The 23,599-nt window shown below is 41.5% G+C and overlaps 1 protein-coding gene across 10 annotated transcripts in view; it reads left to right on the top strand.

The window, feature by feature from the left end:
- Positions 1-23,599, top strand: part of MAPKAP1 (mitogen-activated protein kinase associated protein 1) — a 239,815-nt gene that overhangs the window by 128,948 nt on the left and 87,268 nt on the right. For all 10 annotated transcript variants that reach the window (XM_018055771.1, XM_018055769.1, XM_018055770.1 and 7 more), the window contains 2 exons: positions 2,527-2,703; positions 16,676-16,785. In XM_018055771.1, coding sequence (XP_017911260.1) covers positions 2,527-2,703; positions 16,676-16,785 — 287 coding nt within the window. The remainder of the gene's footprint in view (positions 1-2,526; positions 2,704-16,675; positions 16,786-23,599) is intronic.

Genomic DNA, 23,599 nt, shown 5'->3' with positions numbered 1-23,599 from the left:
GACCCAGAGAAGACTTCCATTAATTTGTAAAACTGGGTAAACTATCATTCTTTTCCTTGCTGTGTTCTCAGTGCTCAGGACAGACTATAGCATAGCCTAGGCATTTCAGTTGCTTTTTGAATGAATACGTGATATCACACTTTATATTCAAGAACTGGGGCAGAAGAGCACTTGGCGCAGTGAGTCTTTTGGCTTTCAGAGCTTAGCCTGTGACATTTGCCGAGTTTGTTTTGAGGGGATTTGGGGGCGTCCCATGACAATCAAAGCAGAATTCTTCTGACACCAATGTTTGGCTTTCCGCTTTGATCAATAGACTTATTATTTGCCCTTGAAACCTCTGTGGTGCTAGGGACTCACAGACATTCCTCAGGATGATTTACACAGCAGTAAATAATCTGTGCTGTCATTGCTTGCTTCATCAGTGTCTTCCCTGTTCATAAACTCCTGGAGGCTCAGTGGGCCCCAAGGCTAGCGAGCAGCAGACACATTCACTCCAATTGGCACATAGAGCATGTCGCCCAGTTTCACTGTTGCTTTGTTGCTCTAGTAAGCATCCATGATTTGTCTTCATGGGTTGACCTAACCGTTGAAGTTATTTTCTGTCAGACTTTATTATCATTACTTCCATTTATTTTTCTACCTCTGTTACATGCTAGGCACTACACGTATCATCTCATCGAAACTTCACAGCCACCTCTGGGTAATTGTACCATTTTTGTAGAAGTGGAATGTGAAGGAGATGAAGCTTATTCTCTGAACTCACATAGCCCATGAGCAATGCGGCTTCAGTTTGAACTCAAGTCTCTTTGAACACAAAGCCCTTAGCTATATTACCTTATGATATTTTCCTCATCCAAAGGGCTTTCTTCTACTTCTGCAAGTGTTTTGTATTGAAGTTGGTAACCTTTTGCAAAGATTGGTAAGTTTCCCATACCATTCAGAGATGAATTTTTAAAAATTTTAACAGCGTTGTAAACATATGAAATTTATAGTGACAAACATAGCCAGATTACTTTCTTGTTATCCATCCATTTAGTAAATTTACAGTTCCCATTAATTTTAATCTGTCCTTATTACCTGTTTTATATAATAAATCTCTCTCAGTAATGACAGACTGAGTATAGATCACCTGAAGTAGGCTCTCTCTCAATAAGCAGAGTTGCAGCTAAAGATTTGTGCATTAATTGGGAAAATTGCAAATCAGGTAGTCAGTGAAATAATTCATTGTCACATCCAATCAATAAACTTTGTAAATCAACTCATTTAATTCAAAAAATGATCTATATAGATCAAGCAACCAATTAAACAATTAGCATACACTTTGCAATTAATTAATTTAAGCATCAATCATATCATTTAAACTCCAAATTTAAGCCATAGAATTTAGACTCCTACCTCCTTGTGAACTATTAGGTTCAAATTCTCAGTGCTAGCAGATTTGCCGTTTCACGATTGAACTTTGGTGCAGGGTATCTTCAAGTGTTTTAGTTATTTCAGTGTTAAATTTTCTTTATGTTGGTGCAGTTTCCCACTCTTTTTCAGCAAATTCACTTTTTATTTTCCTCAAAGGAGAAGGAGTGTCAATTCTAAACTGGGCAGAGCTGGAGTCTGGGAGTACTGACTGGACGTTCTAGGGAAGTGAGACAAGTCCAAAAGTGTTGATAGTTGAGAAGCTTGGTTATCTACATCAGGATAAATTGGGTCATTTGCTTTTACTGTGTTAAGTGTCTTTGGTGTTTAGAATCAGATCTATCAAGAGAGCCTGATATTCTTCAGAAAAAGGAGAACTGTAAAGACTGTCTTGGTTACCCTGAGCACTTCTTCTGAGCTAGAGCACAGATATTTTCTTAATCCTGAACATAAATCAGAGGCCTCTGATTCCCTTCAAATAATTTTTCCTCCTTTATAGTTTTGTTTGTCTCTCTTTTATGATATTTATTTTATTTACACTTATAGCTAATTTAGTACTTCCTTTCCCCTGCTGCTGTTCACTAAACTTCCTTTGAGGGTCTATACTCAATCTCATCTTTGATCCCAGGCGTTAAGTCCCATGTCTTATATATAACAGATGCTCTGTAAATATTCATTGGAAGAATAGGAAGTCGCTCAGTCATGTCCGACTCTTTGCGACCCCATGGACTGTAGCCTACCAGGCTTCTCAATCCATGGGATTTTCCAGGCAAGAGTACTGGCGTGGGTTGCCATTTCCTTCTCCAGGGGATCTTCCCGACCCAGGGATTGAACCCGGGTCTCCCGCATTGTAGGCAGACGCTTTACCCACTGAGCCACCAGGGAAGAATAGAGCAGTATTAACATTCTCATTTCATACTGTGTCTCTCCCCCTTTGCACTGCCGTGTATGTGTTTTCTGTTTATCAGAGGAAGCAGGGTTTGGGAGATGTCACTGTATCCAGGCTTCAGGGTGAGGAGCAGCAGTGTCCCGGTTGGCTTGCCATCCTCCATACCTCTGGTCTCTGCATCCCTCCCATACTTTGGTGTTCACTTACCTTTTCGATTTTCCCTACAGTGACAATGTCAGTGCCTACTGCCTGCATATTGCCGAGGATGACGGGGAGGTTGACACAGACTTTCCCCCACTGGATTCCAACGAGCCCATTCATAAGTTTGGCTTCAGTACTTTGGCCCTGGTTGAAAAGTATTCATCTCCCGGTCTGACATCCAAAGAGTCGCTCTTTGTTCGAATGTGAGTACTGATGCTGTTACTTATCTCAGTATCTTACCTCTGCCTTTTAGGGTTTTGGATTTGATTTTGGTTTTCTTATCAAATGAATGATATTTGGTATCTGGAGAGTCAACATGAAATGATGACTTCCAGAGAGATGGGGACAACATGTGCATTGTATTCCAATCCACTGCACCTGGAGTAAATTGTATTAAGTCTGTCTCAAAAGTTGCATCTATGTACAAAAGCCTCTGGAAATATTGGGGCACTTCAGACTCTATGAAGGAAAAATTTGATGTTTTCCTCTTTCTCGTCAAGGAATCCACACTGAAAATGTGTGTTGCAATCACTTCTCTTTTGTGATTTAAAATATTTCTTTTTCTCTCCAATTTTGTTCAAATCAAATTTGATTTTCTTAGTTGCTCTCCTTTAGACTGAGCAGAGGTTCTTAACCTTATCTGTGCCTTTGGTAGTCTGCTAATGCCTACAGAAGCCCTTCTCAGAAAAGTGTTTGTGCAGAGAACAATATTCACAGAGTACAAGAAAATCCCATTATATTTAAATAGTTATCAAATTATTAAACAAATTTGTGATATAATTAAATGTACTGGCTTTATCAATACATTAAATGACAAGATCCAGAGGCAGGTCTAACAGTAACTCCTGAGGCCTTTCGTTTCAAGATAGTAATAGGTATAAATGGTACTTGAGACATCTGCCACAGCTGTAATGACGCTATCTGTGGTTTCTGTTCATGACAGCGTCACCAGTACTGCTCATAGGACTGTGATTTGTTGACCACCTTCATAATTCCAGGAAATGCTGAATATCAGAAGTTAGTTAAAATAAAAATGTGGTTTTTGTCCACTCGTGTCTATAGAGCACCTGAGTCTTAGACATATGTCCTGGTTGTTAGGGGAAAACCTGCAGTGTCTTCTCAGTTTAAGCCTTTCTAACGGAGGCCGTGACACTGCCCCTCCTGGCCATCTCCTGGGGACAATAGTGGTCCCTTTGGCACCCCCTGCTGTTAGTAACCAGCGAATGCACTGTCAAGAAGAGGGATCCCTTTAGAGGGCTTTCCCCTGTCTTTTAAAAGCATATTGCTTTTGTTTCAGATTTTTTACTAAAAATAGGATTATGCTACCTAGGATATACGAGTATTTTGGATGTTTCTACCCTTGAGCAAAGAAAGAAACCTGAGTGCCTTAGAGTGAGCCGGGGGTAGCTCCTCATGGTCATTTCATCCCTACCATGAAGTCATGTTTGGTGTACATAGCAAAGATTTTTTCTTCTTTTTACATTTTGGAGGCACTAAAACAACAACTTTAAAGAATATTTAAAGTAGTTTAAAACTTATCCAGTGATTCCTCCATCCCTATATAATTATTTTCATTTTTGTATAATCATTTCCATGTGTATATATATTACACTCTCAGTTCTAGCATACATATTGTGTCATTTTTACTTAATATTATATTCCAAATATTTTGATATCCATTCTTAATTCCTGCAATCTACATTTATTATGTAATGTCTCAGACCTTTGGTAAAAAACCTGCAGCTGCATTTCTAACAAACTGTTGATCAGCAAAAATTAAGGAGCTACAGAAACACTCATTTTTATGCTGTTCCTTTTTGGGCTTCATGCAAAGACAATTCTGTGTAAATGTACAGTTGACTGTGGTTTGGAAATCTGAAAATCAGTCCATCCTTATTATTAAAAAATTTTTTTTACAATTGTAATTATATTGATGTTCATATTGTATAAAATAACTCATTTAATAAAGTAGTACTTTGATTTTGCAGAAAAAAAAAGGTCAAAGAGACAGCCCCTTCCTCTCATGGAGCTTTCTGTCTAATGGGGTGACAGTTGTCAAACAAACCATTCAAATATGATGAGCAATACAACAGAAAAGTGCATGAGACGAACTAGATGCCTGTCACAGGGTGTTTTAGATTATTTCCTTGATTTGGTTTTAATAAGGGACTCTTTAAAGATAGTCCTTACCTATATCCTTTTTGTTTCTGTTGAATAACTTCCTTAGGAAAGTTCCCTCTGAGTAGGATTATTGGTCAAGGTAAAAAACATCTTCAGATTCTCACTTTGCATTGACATACATAGCCTTCTGAAGATGTATCCATTACAGTGCTACCAATAAAATTCATAAAACCGTCTTTTCAGTCTTACCATCACAAAATGTGATGTGTGCATGCTCAGTCACGTCCAACTCTTTGCAGCTCCATGGACTATAGCCCGCCAGGCTCCTCCATCCATGCAATTTTCCAGGCAAGAACACTGGAGCGAGTTGCCATTTCCTGCTCTAGGCGATCTTTTCGACCCAGGAATGAAACCCACATCTTTTGTGTCTCCTGCCTTGGCAAGAGGCTTCTTTACCACTAGCGCCACCTGGGAAGCCCTAAGATGTCATTAGGATTTTTTTTTTAAGATGTATGTAGTGGAATTTCAGTAGCAGTAGCTTCTGCTTGGAATTCTGTTGTTTATTAATAAGTCACTAGAAGCATTCTCATTAGCATACAGTTTTTGCTACATAAATACTAACATGTGATCATAGTAGTCTTTTGATCTGAAAGTCCTTTCTAAAACAAGTGGTTTAAAAAGGAAAATTTAATTCTCCTGAAACTTCAGTGTTTGCCCAAAGTTGTTTTATTATAATGTTACTTAAACACATACAGATGTAAAATGCTAGCTACAAATTCCGTATCTTTATGCAACTGAAACAAAATTATAAATTAAATGCAAATAAAACTATAGCATTAATAAAATACAAATTAACAACATAATGCAACAGATGATGTTTTGTTGAAATTAAATCAGTGATGTTGGGTTTAATGGGTGTTAAATGTTTTACTTGTCAACTTGAATTTTTGATTTTCATAAACATCAGATTATCATATTATTATTTGTCCTTTTAAGCAGTGAATGTATTTTTAGGTGTTAGTCCATTATTTTAATGGGTCAGTTGACTTACAGTGCACACCTCCCCAATTTTAAATGCTTTTTAATGGAAGAATAAAGAACATTTCTGCTAGGATACCCAGCTTATGCCAGTCCTGCTCAGGACTACCCTGTTTTATTTAATTTATTTATTTCAGCCATGCCATGTATCTTGTGAGACCTCAGTTCCCCAACCAGGGATTGAACCTGGGCCATGGTAGTGAAAGCCTGGAATCCTAACTGCCAAAGAGATGACTTTCCCTGTTTTAAAATGAGAAGTCCTAAGTCCAAGAGCTCCCCACTCCATCCTGGGTAAACCAGGCTGATGCGTCACCTTACTTTCTGCTGTTGTTAATTAGTGTTTCTGTAGATGGGCTCCCTGCCTGACTGATCCTGTGCACAGTGAGACTTGTACACCCAGAACATGAATTCTTCAGAGATCAGCAAGTCTGGTCCATAAAGAGCCTTGTGTCCACTTCTCCCATCACTTTCTCTATTCTAAGTTTGTGCATGCAGCTTGCACTGCCATTTCGCCTTTCTGCCTCTATTATTGATGTTAAATAACTCGCTGCTGGAACAGTCTCCCAAATCCTACCATCGTATCCCACATGTTGGCAACCTAAAGGATGGGCTTGCAGGCCATACAGTCTCTGTAGCTCAGTTCTGCTGTGGTGGTGTGAAGGTAACCGTAGACAAATACATAAATGACTGGGTGTGGGCTTGATTGGTTGACTCTGGCTTTGTATGTTTTGGCTTCCCAGGTGGTACTGGTGGTAAAGAACCTGCCTGCCAGTGGAGGTGATGTAAGAGACATGAGTTCGATCCCTGGGTCAGGAACATTCCCTTATTTCTTGTTCACCTCTGTCTAATTGAAGGTTAAGGGGCTCTTCCAGGTATTTCTCTTCCAAGTATTTCTCTTCCAAGCAATGACTCAAGGCTCCCCAGCTGGATGGAGAATGGGAAACCTGGGAAACTGGGAGTGGCCTGTATCTTTATCTCTCTATCACTGTTTAAGTCACTATATACATCTATCTGTATAACTTTTCGCTATTCAGTGAAAATCATACATACATGATTTTTATTGAACTAAAAGCACTATTTTTAAATTCGGAAACTCAAGAGAGCCTGTAAATGCATCTGTTGACCTTGGGAGCTCTTGAACCTCGGATGGGAAATACTGCTGTCAGAAAATTAGCTCAGGCCCTGGTATGTAGAAAGTACTACATGGTTACGATTTGTTATTTTTATCAGAGATTTGTCAGTCTGAATAATTCACCCTAAGGTCAGTATGGGGTGTAACTTTTCTTTGGGTTATTTTTTATTACACAATTAATTCATGTCCAGTATAGAAAAATTAGAAAACATGTTTCTTCATATAAAAGAAAATTTCAAATTTCTCCTTGTTCCATCATGCAAGGATAATGACTTATTATATTATATAATGATCTACGTTTAAAAAGAGGAGCTAGTTAACTTAAATGAATCCCTAATTGGAAAAGCATTCTGTGAAAAAGAGTGTGGAGGTGGGTGTTCTTACTGAGTTGAGGCTACACTGGTCTTTTCCTCCCAGGCCCTTGGGCCCCAGTAAGTCCCTGGAAATAGAGTTGTCATTAAGGGAAGGAGAATGGATTACTGTTAACGAAGAACAAATTAGGAGCCTGTTAGTGAACACTGCCTCCTTTACCAGATCAGCAAGCGGATTTCTAAGGTATCCATTGTTCCTGATTGATTTTGGACGGAGCCAATATATATATAAACAGGAGTCCCTAACTTGCTGACAGCTAGCTTCTCTGAGCCTAAGCACTAAAGTTGACTGTCAGAGGTATGGGAAGGGAGAAGTAGGGGACAGAGAGCTGGGTGAAGTGACCCCTAATACTAGTTGAGGGTTAGATCTCAGCTGATTTTCAGCATCCGAAGAAGTGCTCCTTACCAGCAATGACCAAGCCAAGGCCTGCTAGGCCGTTGGACAGGTCAGACGAGCAGTGGACAGGAGAGGAACTCGTGTTGTCCATCTCTTCCCATCCCCCAAAAGTCAAAGTGTCAGTTGCTCAGTTGTGTCCGACTCTTTGCAACCCCATGGACTGTAGCCTGCCAGGCTCCTCTGTTCATGGGATTCTCCAGGCAAGAATACTGGAGTGGATTGCCATTCCCTTGTCCTGGGGATCTTCCTGACCCAGGGATCAAACCCGGATCTCCTACATTTCAGGCAGATTCTTTACCACCTGAGCCACCAGGGAAGCACAGTTAGCCCCCAGCACAGGCTAATTCCATCAGAATTTGTGACACTGAATCGAGTTTAAAAAATGGCGATGCCAAAAGCAATGTGTGTGGTGTCATTGCATTACCTCTGTTGACATTGTTATTTCACACTGGCATCCTGCTCTGGGTGGGGAAGAAGAGCTTTAAGGGAAGAAAAAAACAATAAAACAGAATCCTCCTAAATCAGAAGTCAGTTAATTAAATTGCCCTGCCTGTATATGGGTTTCCTTGGGCTTCTCTGATGGCTCAGTTGGTAAAGAGTCTGCCTGTAATGCAGGAGACCTGGGTTCGATCCCTGAGTCGGGAAGATCTCTTGGAGAAGGGGATGGCAACCCACTCCGGTATTCTTACCTGGAGAATTCCGTGGACAGAGGAACCTGGTGGGATACAGTCCATGAGGTCGCAAAGAGTCAGACATGACTGAGTGACTAACACTTTCACTTTCATATGTGTTTCACTTTCAGTGTTTAATATATCAGGTGGATATGGGAAAGGGGCTGTTTTAACCAAAAGCTGCAGAGCATATAGAATTCAGTTTGGATTTTGCTGTTTGGGAAATGGACCACTGGGTCAGTGTTGGAGGGCCTTGTACCAGAAGCTGGGCTGCCTTGGGCGATGTGGCCCAGAGGGCTCCCAAAGATGGCTGTGGCTTCTCTTGTCTGCATAAAGAGAAAGTTTAGCTGCTTTTTCAGAAGGTATGCCCTAGATTCATTGTTCTTTCTGTATGAGGGCTTTTCAAAAAGGATCTCAGTGGTTTTAGTATACTTTCTTTATAGTATACCCCAAGTGACCAGACCTTTATGAAAAGATAGCATTAGGTTGAAAACTCACCTGCTCTTATGTGATATTGCCTTGATAGTCTGGAAAGGAGGTGGTGGGGGTGGGGAGGGATGAGCATTTTTGCACAGTCAGTTTGGTGCCCCTCATAGCCCGTTATCTCATTTATTCCTTATAAGCAACTCACCTGTATAAGCTGAGGATCAGAGACAAGTAGTTACCCAAGGTCAGACAGTTTGGTAAGGAGCAGGGCTAAAATAGGGCAGGGAATTTTAAAAAAAGATGCCTCTGTTCTTTGTAATCAGGCCTGACAATATGTCTGTAAATTATCCTGGTTATTTATTGTTTGCTTGAGTCATAGAGGACCAACTGTGTGTTGTTTCTTTTCATTCTGCTGTATTAGCAAACATTTTCATTGTCCAGACTGTCCTCATGTATGGAAACATAACATATGCAGCCTGTTTAATTTTGTATTTGTAAATCTGACTTGATTTCCTTTTTGGCAACAGCTACTGTCTAGAGAAAAGAAAAGATTTTTCTTTGTGTCTGTTTAAAGTGACAGGAATATTGGAGCAAGTAATAAAATTGGAAAGCATTAATTACATACTTCTAAGAATTTAAAGGTCAGACAAGCTAAATATGTATGTTTTGCTCCCTGGAATGTCTGTCTGTTGAAATGGTGCCAGGATAGCTTTGTTCTTACAATAAGAGCCCATATTTTAGATAACCATCAAGTTACTCTGGTATCCAAAAATTATACCAGATTGTTGCTTCAGTTGCTATGAATCTTAAAAGTTTGGGACTCAGGTTTCTGACATTAATGTGATTTGTTTCATGATCCACCAGCTTTGGCCATGTTTAGTTACTATGTCTCATTTTGATTTCCTCTGTTCTCCCCTCAGCTTATGTTGGAGTCTGTCAGCTGCTGCTATGTACATGTCAGGCTAGTGACTTGTAATGTTTATTAATACAATGTCAGTCTTGCTGTTGAAAAAACCGTGATGCTTTCTCAGAAGGTTGCGGTAGAACGAAGCGTTTGATTTCCAGATCCTGTCTGCACTGCGTGGTGAATACATTCTCAGATGTTATGCAGTTCACTGACCTGACAGTTGTGGACCCCCGCCTGGGACCCCATTTCAGCAGGACATATCTGAACAGAAACAGTTTGCAAAACTTTACACACTTAAACTCCTGCCAAGGCAAACTGTTAGCCACTTGAGTTTGTTATAAATACCCAGTGGCAGTGGTTGGAAGTAGCCCATGGTGTGTTTTATATTCTGAACTGAATGTGAATGTCTTTGCGGTTATATAGAGTAGTAAATAATTGAGTTTGATTAGGGAGAGGGACCTCATTATCCCCCACCTGTGCCCAGCTGGAAGGGGAGGGTCGAAATGAAGCCATTAGCTGTCTCTCTTACTGGCATCTCAAAGAGCTCAAATACATCTGTGTCTTATTTTCTTTTCTGGCACAATCAGTCGAGCAAGCTAAGCAGGCATGACCGGATTTGGCAAGTCCCAAGGACTTTGGCAAAGACACACAAGGAGAAGGCGGAGGGGCAGTCATTTTGGCTTCTCACTGCCCATTAGTCTAGTGAGTTATGTTTTTGGAAAATGTCTGTTTTGAAAAAGAGTACTTTGTCCAATGTCAAACATCACATAAGGCACACCATACAATTTGATCTTTAAAAAAAAGATTTTTGTCAATGCAAGGGGAACCAAAATGTGGCATTCACACTAGTGTAAACTCTCTTTATGGATAAAATAATATACCCAAAGGACTTGCTTTAAAGCGGGCATGCTGCAGTTATTACAAGGCTTTCTCCCGCTCATATATTTTCATTTTCTACCTTGAAGTGCTCGAGAATGAACATGCATGGAATTGGGACCAAAGCAGGCTGGAAACCAAAGGGTTGCGTCTTCACTGGGATTATGAACCAGTCAGGGCTAGAGGAGGGGGCACTGCTCCTGTCAGCCTTGTCCTGCTTCCACAAACTGAGGCTGTGGCTCAGGAAACCAGGACCTTCTCCAGGGGCTTTCAGAAGGGGGTCTTGTAGGTCACATGCTGAGTCTGAGAGTTGGGACATTTACAGTCAAACTGAATTTGTTGCCGTGGAAGTTGACCTTCACCATAGACTGATCAGTGGTCCTAATCTGGAAGATATGTTCCCTGTAAGTCTCTTTTTCCTCTAAGTTCCCCAAACTCCCTTGGCTATAGGGAGGTTTAAAACACAGGCTTTGGGGTCTGGCAAACCTGGGTTCAAGTTCTGGTTCCTCCACTTGGTAGCTGCGCAACTCCAGGCATGTGTCTCAGACTTGCCAGACCTCAATTTCCTCCATTATAAAATAGGACTGATGATAGCACCCACCTTTCCTGGGAGGATTAAATGAACAAAACCCATATTCAATAAATGTCAACTATTGTTACTTTCTCATCATTATATATATCACTTCTTTGTACGAAGAAAAGCTGATAGTGGTATTTTGTGTCCTAAGTTACCTCAGTCACGTCCAACTCTTTGCAACCCCATGAACTGTAGCCCTCCAGGCTCCTCCATCCATGGGATTTTCCAGGCAAGAGTACTGGAGTCGGTTGCCGTTTCCTTCTCCAGGGGATCTTCCTGTCCCAGGGATTGAACCCAGGTCTCTTACATCTCCTGAGTTGGCAGGTGGGTTCTTTACCACTAGCACTACATGGGAAGCCCAATAGTTGTACTGTCTATTGCTTATTACGTATTTTTTATGACAAGTATTACGTTAACTTAGAAGTATTTAGAAGTAAGCTGTTATGGAAAAACCTGAATGAATGTTTTGGCCAGCCTGGTATTTAGCCCTGAAAACAATGTTATAGTCTGAGAATTATCCTCTTTTTGTAGATGAGAAAACTTTTAAGTTAGGGAGATTATATCATTTACCCAAGGAAGGCAGAGCTCAGACTCCAAAGCAGGCTCCATTCTATAACTTGCTGTGCTCCACTGCCTTCTGGTGTTGCCACCACTTTTCCAGTATGACGTAGAGATAAACAACTATGTTTGGAGATAGCTCCACTAAGAAGCTTCTCTGACGCACCCCCACCTCTGTCTGCTGGGTTAAATGCCTCTGTGTTTCGGCAGCATTCTGAGCTTGCCTTCATCTCTGTGCTGATCACGCAGAACTGTAATTCTTTCTTTACTTCTTTGTCTTTCTCTCCTGCTGGACTGTGCTGTTAATAAATACTTGGGTTAGGTACCATATTGTTGATCTCTGAATCCAAAATAGTGTCTTGAATAGATGACTGACCTCAGGTAGGTTCCCTAATATCTCCAGCCTCAGTTTCAGCAAAATGGATATAACAGTGGTGTTTATTTTAGGGTAGAATAAGTTAATACAGATCTGAAAGGCCTGCCACAGCACCCGGCACAGACTACATGCTCAGTAAGTAGTAGATGCTACTATTATTGTTGGATTTGTTGACTAATAACCTCTTATCTGGGTCTGCAGATCCAAATGCTCTTAATAAATCTCACTGGATTTCTCTACCTTGTCACCGTGAGTTTTGACTTCCACCAACCCCATCCAAAGCAGAGTTAAGCTGAGGTGGAACATACCTACTTCTCTGGTTTATTCTCTTAAAAAGGAAAACCTTGAAACCGGAGCCCAAGGTGCCCTTCTTTGAGCTTCGGGGGATTTCAGTGCCTGGGCCGGAAGCTCTGTACTGATGAGATCCCAGTGCTGCCACCATGCCCAGCAGATTGCGCATTGTGATGAAACTGTGTTATCAGTTATGAGGGTTGAGATCCATCCCCCCAGATAAGCACTGTCTGCTGGGGGTTTAGGGGAGACGGGCTGAATGAGGCCTCTTCTCTTAGGGTGAAGACTTGGGAACACACGAGAAAGAACACTGTAAACTCCTTCTACTGTTTGCCAGCCGTAGTTCCAGGTGCTCTGCATTTGTTGTCTGTTTTATCCTTCTGACAATTCTGTAGGCATGTGGCCTCCTCATTTCCTGGACGCAGCTGAGGTTCCCACGTGTTAAGACAAAATTTCAGTTAGCCATGGAGCCAGGATTTGAACCAAAGGGTATTGAACTCCCAGCCCATGTGTTTTCCTCTGCAATATGTTGCCTTCCAACCTGCGTTCTGATCCCAGCTCTGCCCCTGTAAGTGGAATCTGAGCTTCTTGGATAAAGACCTGTGCCCCTACCTCTTCTCTGTCCCCCACCACCTCTAGGTTAACTTCTAGTGCAGAAATGCTTGTGTCAGGCTAATGCAGGTATAAAAACTTCCCTCTGGTAACCAAGTGGCTTTGCACTGGGACAGAGCTGAATTCCTCAAGTGAGTTATCTTTTTTTAAAATGCCCATACGTTTTTTTCAGTGGTTCCGAGACTTGACAGGGCCTAAGTTGGAACTGACTGAAGCATTCCTGGCAGCATTCAGTCAGCTCCCAGAGGTGGCACCTCGTCCTGAACCCACCACCGGCAGCCCGTGGAAGGGCTAGAATGCCTTGCACGGGCAGAAGAGAAGCCATCTGTCCACAAGGGAGGAGCAGTTTCTGAGCTGAGAGTGGGTTTGTAACCCATCCGTCTATCCATCTACCCACCTGTCTGTCCAAGGCCGAGTCATCCCCAGCATGGGTCACAACCCTGAGACTGGAATGCAGTGCTGTGAGGAAGGGAGGAAGGGAGGCAGGGCTGGCACCTTCCTGCCTGCTGCACACATTTCCCCCCCGAGATCATCCTCTCCTCCGTCTCAGACCCAGTGCCCAACGTTAAATAAAGGCAGCTTTAAAGGATGTATTTCAATAGACATTTTAGAAAGCCCATAAAAAACCCTAGATATGAAGAAATGAGGCATAAAACCCAGACTGTTTGGAAGTCAAGCTGAAAATTGTGGTAGCAAGCCTCCATATCCATTTATTAAATGGGAGCACCACGTAACAGTTGCACCTCCATGGATTCTAAGAAGCATCTCGATCCAGTCCCCTTGGCGTCTTAGAAACATTTTAAGTCCCATAGACTTGGGACAGGATCCAAGGTTGGCAATGTATCTGGCAGGAGAGGAACAAGTGGAGTGCGAGGCTGACCCAAAGAAACTTTCATCAAGTCTGGCTGAGCGTGCGCAGGGGTCACAACCTCTTTCTCCTTTAAAAGGTGCTGGTTTTCGCCGCTGCCGAGCCCCTGAGCGAGAGCCCGCACACTCGAGAAGGCACATTCCGCGCTGAGCCTGCCCCTTCCCTCCACTGTTGTTTTCATTTTCCTCTCATGAACCCTGCTACCCTGGCTGCAGCGCGGAGGCTGTAAAGGAAGATGGAGAGCCGAGTTACCTCAGAATGATCACTATCGTTAACATTCACGGGTGGTTCACTTATCATTCCTGACTGCACAGACATGGCAGCCGCTCGGAAGCGTCCGCAGGTGTAGCATGGTGATACATATTACATTGTGCCACAATGGATTTATGTATTCTGTAACAAAAGAAAAGTGTAATGAAAAAATACAGAAGGTAATCCTTTATTCCCCCACCACGCAATTTATCAGTAATGCCGGTGGATGATAAGCGTCAGGGATTTCCTCTGCATGCTTTAACCTTGTCACCCAGGTACGTTTTGGTAAAATGACAGAAAAATACAGACGAGGGATTTTCCTCCGTTCAAAAATCTTTTTAAAAGGACACTTTTAATTTATGGAAGTTAGTCCCAACACAAGGCCTCCTTTCGAGCTTTTAGTCCGCCTTTGCTGAAAAGATAAACGTATGGTTGTGAAATAATGCTATCAGCCAGCAGCAGATTAGGCGAGAACCATGAGCAATTTACAAGCCAGCTGAAATCTACAAGAGTTGAGGTGAAACCCGGAGCAGCTGGAAGTTCACAAGATGCAGCCCAAGACTACTTTGCAAGTACCCAAGAACTGGTGTTCCCTTTTAGGTCCTCCTCATCCATCGCCCGACATATTGTCACAGATGGAGCGCATACTGACTTCCGAGGAGAAAGCAGGGGAAGGCAGGTCTGAACGCGGACGATTGGCATTTGTTCCAAACACACACTGGCCTGGCGCCAGAGCAAATACCCGCAAGTTTATAAATGCACCAGGCACTTTACATTTCAGAACTCTTGCCAAAGTATCACTTACTACATCGCTCCCTAAATATAGTTTTAAAAAAAAAAAAGCTATTTCTTATTTTGCTTTGATCAGTAAAATAAACTTTTAAAAATTGTTCTGGGATGGGGTCCAGCTTCTGAGGTAAAGAACGGCCTGGGCTCAGGCATGATTCAGTAACAGAGTGTTCAGTAAAATTAGCTTGACAGTTCTCAGGCCTGCTGTTCGATAGCAAGAACTTGACCAAGTTAAAATGGATGATCGTGCTGGCTAGACCAGCATCGGCTTTTGCTTTTTAACAAATGGAATGTCAAGGATTAAACAGCAAGCCGTATGGAGAGGGAAGGGGGTGGAGATGTCTTTGTATTAGGGAAGCAAATTGGGTCCTTGGTTTTGAGATCAGCTCCCATCCCCCGTGGAAAGTCAGCCACCTGGTTGGTTCCAAGCTGGGTTGAAGGCCCCTTCCCAGCCTGTCCTACCATTGGGAAGCTTTTCCGTGGCTTAGCTTGGGGCTTGGCTTTTCTTTCTGATTTCTTGTCAGTATGAAGTTCTGCCGTGTTTTTTGGCTGTGTTCCGTTTTGAGATTCTTGGTGGGGAAGTGGGAAGGCAACCAAACTCCTTGTGGCAATTCCCATGTTCCATAGTTGGAAACTTGGGTCCCATTTGTTACATGAGCTGCTTGGAATTGGCCTGTTTTGTTTCTCTGCCCAAGCATAGTGAGTAGTGTTTGTGATACTTGCTCTTGCAATTAACAGTCTTAGTGAAGTTATATTTCACCCAGGGATGGGTTTCTTTTTCAAGGGTACTTGCTCCTTACCAGTTTTTTCCTGTCTAGATGACCCTTGCACCCCAAGTGTGATTGGCTGGAAGCTTATAAGTAGTGGTATTATTTTGTCTTGTAATTATTTACTCCAGCTAATATTTTGCTTGACCTTCTAGGACTAAGTAGATTAAAACATGACTACTGAAGTATACACAGACTGTGGGTTTTGGCTTTTTTTTTTTTAAATTAATGCTTCTTTATTTATTTGTTTGCCAGCTAGGAGGAGTCTTCGTTTCCCTTATTCTGAACTGCTTTGGGCTACCTTATCCACCCCTGTGCCCCCACATTGGGTTTCCCAAGTGAAAGCGTTAGTCACTCAGCTGTGCTCTTCTCTTTGCGACCTATGGACTGTAGACCTCCAGGCTCCTCTGTCTGTGGGATCCTCCAGGCGAGAATACTGGAGTGGGTAGCCAGGCCCTTATCCAGAGGATCTTCCCGACCCAGGGATCGAACCTGGGTCTCCTACATTGCAGGCAGATTCTTTACTGTCTGACCCAATTCCTTCCTTGGACCCAGGCTTCCCAGGTGGCCCAGTGGTAAAGAATCCATCTGCCAATGCAAGAGATACAGGAGACACGGGTTCAATCCCAGGGTCAGGAAGATCTTCTGGAGAAGGGACTGGCTACCCACTCCAGTATTCTCGCCTGGGAAATCTCATGGACAGAGGCGACTGTCCATAGGGGTGCAGAGAGCTGGACATGAGTGAGTGAGCACACACGCACGCACCCCACATTTCCCCTCGGGGGCTCTGTGAGTTTTAATATGACGGTGGTATCTGCCTGCAGTGACACCTGCTGACACAAGCCAAGTGTATCATTTGTTAGTCCTTGCTGCAGGATTTTGCTAGTAGCCCACACAGACCAATTGGATTCATTTTAAGATAAACAGAAAAATCTTCCCTAATTCTGCCCTCTCTTTCACTTGAGACTGTTCATATTAGAATGCTTCTAATATGCTTCTCTCTCTCATTAGAAGTAGGTTTATAACCCATTTTTTAATAATTGACAGTTCAGTGTACACTTATTAATACTTAAACTCAGTGAAGACTGTATTCACATCCCTTTGGCTGAATATTGGTGATGATTTAATATTTGTCTTTTCCTGCAGAAATGCTGCTCACGGATTCTCCCTTATTCAGGTGGACAACACAAAGGTCACCATGAAAGAAATCTTGCTAAAGGCAGTGAAGCGAAGAAAAGGATCCCAGAAAATTTCAGGTGGGACAGTTAAATCACATCCTGGCAGTAGAAGCGTAACACTTAGTTAAAAATGCTGGGTGTGGGTATGCGTGTAGGTGGGTGTTTGATAGCTGGCTGGATTGGTTCAGATATCATTGCTGGGTTCAGTTAGCAAATGTACAGCAGGAGGTGATTTTTAAGCTGCCCTTGGGTCCAAGGAAGGAATTGGGTCAGTAGCATATGTGAGAATATTGTGTTCATGTCACTTGTGGAAGCTTCTTCATTAATTTGTGATAGATTAGGACAAAGCTACTTGAGCTAACTGTTGGTTGGTGTAAAGCTATGTAGAAAAACTGCTTTTAATTTCATGTTTTCACATAATTTTCCATGGAGGAAACTTCTGGTTGCTAGTGTTTGAGGTATGGAATAAAACATTTTTTCATTTTTACCAAATGAGAGCAACTGTTAAAAAAAAAAAAAGAACCAGACATTTTTAAAGAAATCACTCACACACAAGTAGCTGTTAATCACTAATTTCTCATTACCCAACTTTATACAGAAAATAAGCTCTTGGTATTAGCTGTAATATTTAAAGGGTACAAGAAAAGAAAATATTCCCAGTATTGAGAAATAGCTCAAAGATCTATCAGACCATAGCCAACTTTAGTATAAATCTGCCTATCTGTGACATGTCAAATATCTGAGTTTTGTAAACAAATGAGACTTCTTAAACACCTTTGGCTTATGTTTCATAAAGGGCAACAAAGCATGGCTCAGGTTGAAGAAAATAGTTTTGCGTTCCTTTTAAGGGGAGGAATATAATCTGTTCCAGATTTAATTAGCTATCTTCAGATGAAAGCTGAAGTTTTAATAAAAGTTAGAAGAGATAACACAGTGAAGGACACGGATGAGCTGTCTCAAGGCCATATTCCAGGGGAACGATAAGAGCTGTAAAAAATGGCAGAGGAGAGCAATTGAATGGAGCAATGAAAATCTGATTCTCATAAAAAAGAGAGAGAGAGAGAGATGCTGGTAGGGGCGGTTGTAGATGAGACCTGCTAGCGTCTGCAAGCAATTTGGATGCTTGCCAGGAGTCATTGTTCACCCTCGGCTGTGGCGGCTCCGTCCAGATGTGCCAACTGCACGTTTCGGCTTTTGCCAGCTGACTGCGCCGTTTGATAACCAGCTCTCTGGATGCCCATCACTGGCCGCAGAGATAGAATTAAATGATGATGATCTTCCCACAAGTTGGGAGAGGAAACAATGCATATAAATCTTGATTTCATCTCAGCATGAGAAGTCTTTATCCATCATCACTCATAATGAACAAGTCGTTAGCTGGGATGAATGGTGTTCTGGTTTTTCCAAACACCTCTTTTGTTCATTTTTTGGGTGACTTTTATCCATTGCGTGGGGGTCAAACCTCTTTGCATTTAAGAGATGATTGAAGAGGCATAGCCTCTCCTTCCCAGGGGAAGGTAGATATTTGGGGGGTTCTAGGTGCCAATCTAATAGTGTTTAAACAGCTTCAGTTATTTACAAATGTTAAATGAGCATTCATCTACCTTTAGGATCCTGGTCTTTTCCTCTTGTTTTTGTTCCTAAATTTTTTGTATACTAGTTTATGACATATTTATTATATTCAAAGATAGCTTTATTCTGAATTGCCCAAGAGGAGGTAGAACTAACTTTTTTCACCTTCTTAATAGAAATTCTGCTGTTGCAGATTTTTTTAGATCATGAAAGCTCATGAACTCACTGCCATAAGCTGAACCAGTGTCTTTCCCTCTGTCTTCAGCTTCCCTGTCCAATTCCAGACCTATTTATCTGTGTCCATCTCCAGCAACCACGGTTATCATACACACATTTATTTATGTTCACCTTTGTGCACACATCCCTGCTGTTGCCGTCAGAATCTTTGCCGTATCACTAGTGAAGAGTCTGGACTTGTTGTCTGAAGAACAGTGATCTGCATTATTTATTCCTTTCCATACTAGAGAAGTCAATTGAGATTGATGCATTTACATAAATTACTGTCCATTTTCTTGATCCAAAAGGCTTTTAAAAATAAGAACCTCTTTCTGTTGCTTTGTTAAGTCTGGTCTCAGGAAATAGAAGGATCTCCAGTTTGGAAACTGGATGTTTATTTAAGGTTGGCTCGATAAAGGCAGGGTATGTTCTGTGTCTTTGAACTTTGTATTGTGTAGTGGACTTGTTTTGGAGGGGATTAATGAAGAGGAAAATCCTCCTGTCACAGAGAGAAACACAAGTACATTTACTGTAAAAAAAGAGTCTGTTAGTGCTCACAGTTGGCTATGAAATACTTGTTACTTACCAATCCTGACACCTAAACTTAGTCATGAACTTGGTGGCAGGAAATACCAGGTTAAAGACCCTCATTCTGCCCTTCCTAAGCCTCTCCCACAGGGAGCTGCTCAGTCTTTGCAAGAAGGTGCCTGCCCTGCCTGATGTCTGGCTCAGCCCTCTCTTCAAACAGCTTTCACTGGATTGAGCACAGAACAATATTTGTCTCTGCTACTCTTATTTAACTTAAGTGAGAAGGGAGGAATACCACTTAAGATTAGACAACATGTTCCACGTGGGGTCAAGAATTTTCACACTATTTGTGCATTAGTGGTTAGTTTTACTAGACCAGGATTTCAGAATTCCTTTGCTGGGCTGACAGTGAACTTGGGCTTCTTCCCTACAGACCTTTAACATCTCTCATCTGTTTTTTCCAACTGACCATACAACTCTCTGTTTAATGATAATAAATTGAAAACTTAAACTATTTCTTTATTAAATCAGGCTGTGGGCTTAATGACCATCCTAGTGTTTAAATACTCTGTTGCCCTGCCCTCTAGCATTCCCTCACCAATTTTCTTTTATTGAAAATGAGAAGATGGCAGATATTTGAGCAAAATAATTCTTCTTTGTTTAGGTAAATAGCTTTGTCAATGGAAACCTTTAGGGTTTTATTATAAAATATTTTTGCTTTTTATGGATAGAATATCATTACAGACACTTGTAACTGATCTAAAATTTTGACTTGCATTATTTGTAATTATTTCATCAAGTCATAACTATTTATGAACACTGCAGGGTTTTGCTATTAATATTCATGTACTGAACTTATAGTAATCTTTTCACAGTGTGTTCCAGTCAGTTCTCTGCTAAGGCCCATTTTTTAAGCCCATTTTTAAATGTCTCTTTTAGATTCTCTCTCCAGCTTTTCATTTTATTACTGACCTACTTGACATTTGGAATCTACCTGCATTAGCAGAAAAATCCCTGCTGTTTAAGAAAATTGTAAATGAATAATGTGGTTTTAGAAGAATTAGCAGAAACTTCTTTACTAACTTTAAGTTGGGTGGGTATGTTTTTGACATAATGAAGAATAGCCTGTCAGATCCCTTTATTTAATCAATAAAAAAATACTGACCTGTTATTTAGTGAGTAAAGGCTTTATTTAGTTCATGAAGTTCTCCTTTTATCAGGTTCATCCTCAAAGTCAGTAATGAGCTTCTTAGTATTTTGTTGTTGTTTGAAATATTATTACCAGTCTCCTAAAGTGTATTGTTGGGTATGACAGAGGCAGTTGAGAAATGAAGGTAGATACAAATTCAGTTTTAACATTGATGCAGAAGTATAAGTATCTCTGGATCTACACAGAGAGAAGGCTTTGAAGTAGGTTTTTCTAAGCAGAATAGTTTTCTGGCTCTATTTGGAGGTGTTCTTCTTTATCATTTGCTGAAAGATTGAACCAGAAGCATATTAACTTTTTTCCTAACCCCCCTGTCCATTCTTGCCTTTTAATGTGAAAGACAATTTTTTATTAGTCTGAAGACCCTTTTTGAAAAGTTCTTGTAATATTGTTAATAAGACTTAATGGCACTCATTGCTACTTTTCTCGTACAAAATTTCACCTAGAATTTGAGAGAGAAATGTTAACTATGTCAAGTGAACGCCCTCCTTTAACTTCTCCATTCAGAGGCACAGACCACATTGTTGATTGCTAACTTACTGTGTTTTCACTTGACCCCTAGAATGTCACCAAGGGGATAGTCTAGTCTAGGACTTCTCAAGCACTATTCCCTAAAGTACCACGAGGAGCAGAGAGGCGAGTGAACGTCTCACACAGGGTGTGTGGGGTTCTGGTCTGAGGGACAGCCAGTGATGACATCATTGGATTCTCAAGTTTTATCTTAAAAATTCATGTAAAATGTAAATGTCCATACTGTATTTGTAGCTGTGTGTACATTGACTCCTCATGTCCTCTCCTGGGTCCGACCTGTGCTGGGGGCAGGGAGACAGTGGTGAAGCAGATCTGTAGGGCCCTTGCTGAAGAGGAACTTAGGGGAGAGTAAATGGAAGGGGCTGAGAGCTAGAAGCTGAGATGCAGAGGTACTCACTGCTTTTCCTAGGATGGTCAGGAAGTTCCTCTCAGAGAAACTGACATTTGAATTGTGACCTTCACATTGAAGCAGTGAAGAGTTGGAGAAGGGCAGTATCTTTCAAAGCCTTGGCTGTTAAAGGCATCCTGCTTTAATATAAAAAGAACATTTCCATTTACTTCGCAGTTAGTTAACTTTCTGCTCCCCTCAAAAAACTTGCAGTGAAAATGATCATTGAATTCTTCCCTGTGCTAGCTTCGTACATCATCTGAAACATAAGTGAGTCTTCCTTTTTTTACCTCCAGAATATATCCTAAATTCAGTCTTTTCCATCTTCATTGAATGAGTCCAGATCACCGAGACTTCACCTGGACAGTTGAATCAGCCCCTTGGCTGCTTTTTCCTGCCTCTGCTCTTGGCCCCTCCAGTCTCTTGCCTACAAAGCAGCAGACAGAGGGGTTTTTAAAAAATATAAATCAGATCGTATTCGCTCCAAACCCTTCAATGACTGCCAGTTGCATTCTGAACAAAATCCAAACTTCTAACCACTGTGAAATACACTGAGGCCCAAAGAGGGAATGGGACGTACAGAGGACAGAACTGGAAAGCAGTACAGAGCTGATGGTTGCAGTGTGACAGAGAAGCGCAGATCAGGCCCAGAGCCCAGGAAGCCGAGGTGTAGACTCACAGCCTGTGACCTAATGCAGACCTGCTGGAATAGGCCGGCAGCACCTGGGTCGGGCTCGGACTGTCTCCCCGCAAACTCACATAAGAGGCCTTACTTTCAGGCCAGATAGGCCTAGACATTTATATACAATACTACTGTTAAGAATGTTTTAAGGAGATTTGTGTGCCGGGGAGAAACTGTTCCTTCCCCAAGATCTTCTCTAGCAGGGTTAGAGCTGATTTGTTGAGTGCCTTTGTGTACTTACAGCATCTTGTTTAATCTGCACAACACCCCTAGACGGGAGATCTTATTGTGCCTGTTTTATAGATGAGACTTTAAAAATGATAAAAAGTAGAGGGAAATGTGCATCTTAGAAATAAGGAGCTTTGATAACCATATGTGTAATCATACACTTTCCTCTCTCAGCCCCACTTTCCTCAGTTCTTAGAGAAGTTAAAGTTACCCAGATTTCCCCAGTAAGCAAATGACAGAATCTTAAATTGGAGCCCAGACTTTTTTGACCTCAAAGCCCATACTCTTTTTATTGCACCATGTTGCTTATTAGAACCCTAATGGGAGAACAAATTTAAAATTCTGTAAACAGAAATGTTCATTGATTCTAAGATCTAAATGCACCAGGGAAGTGCAGCATTTAAAGGAACCCTGTGGTGAATCTGGATATAAAGCCAGGAATTCTTTTTGTAATTGCACAGTTTATCTGTATTGGTGTCAGTTTTAATGTTTTATGTCTAGCTTTCTTAAAGCAACATACACCTGTCCTGAGCTGCCCTATGGAAAAGGGAAGCCCATATGTTTTAGATGGAGTAGGGTTTTTAACACTCTCCTAAGCTAAAGAATCTTCTGGCTGTAAAACTGAACAGAGTCCTGCTTCTCGTGTAACTGTAAAGACAGAAAAACCCAGTTCACCTTCCTTCTGTGGAAGTAGTCTGCCAGCCAGAAACACAAGACAGGTATTTTCCTTATGTTGTAGCAAATAATACCCTTTTAAAAAGGAGAAAGAAAAGGTAAATAGGACTGTTTAAATGTTCTTTGTCAAAAGGGCAGTAATTTCTGCAAAAAACTTCTCTTCCTAAAAGAGTAAGTAATCATGCAGATGTCACTCACGTGTGGGAGCTGGATAAGAAATAAAGACCTGATGCTTGGTGTCCAGTGACCCAGTGGGAAAATGATACAGTAAATGCGGACTGCCAAGATGCTTACAGGTCAGAAGTGGCCCCTGCAAGGAGCTTGGAGTTAAATATTCCCCCTACCTCCTTTCTCTGCCTCTTTATCTTGTGGTTTCATCTCACCTGAGCCTCCCCCTGTCTGGAGTGCTCTGCGGCTCCTGATGGATCTTCTTGAGTATAGAGCAGAGCACATTAAAGATGGCATTGCAGTCAACTATTTTATCCAGAAAGCCTGGAAATTTAGAGAATTTATGTCAAGCAAAAATCTTTTGGAACCACTTTAGAGACCCAATTATTTTAGAAGGGTGTTATGAGCTCTTGCAGCTGCCACATCAGAAAAACTCGAAATATATCATTTGCCAAAACTACGTTTGACCAGCATTTACTCTTCCTACTAGTTGCTAATCTTTCAGAAGTTCATTTTCCATCACAAAATCTATTCATTCACCCCATCTGGGGCAGTCACGGGCATGGATTAGATTAAAGGGGAAAAAAAAAATGGAAGGAAGAAAAAAGACAAAGACTCCCAACAATCTCCGTGAGGGTAGAGGGGGCGCATGCATTCTGGAGTCAGGGACCTTTCCTGGGACCCACTAGGGACTAAT

Source organism: Capra hircus, chromosome 11 (genome assembly GCF_001704415.2).
Source record: "Capra hircus breed San Clemente chromosome 11, ASM170441v1, whole genome shotgun sequence".
Classification (NCBI taxonomy): Eukaryota; Metazoa; Chordata; class Mammalia; order Artiodactyla; family Bovidae; genus Capra; species Capra hircus.
The sequence above is the reverse complement of the archived record's forward strand: the minus strand, read 5'-3'. Positions and strand labels throughout refer to the sequence as shown.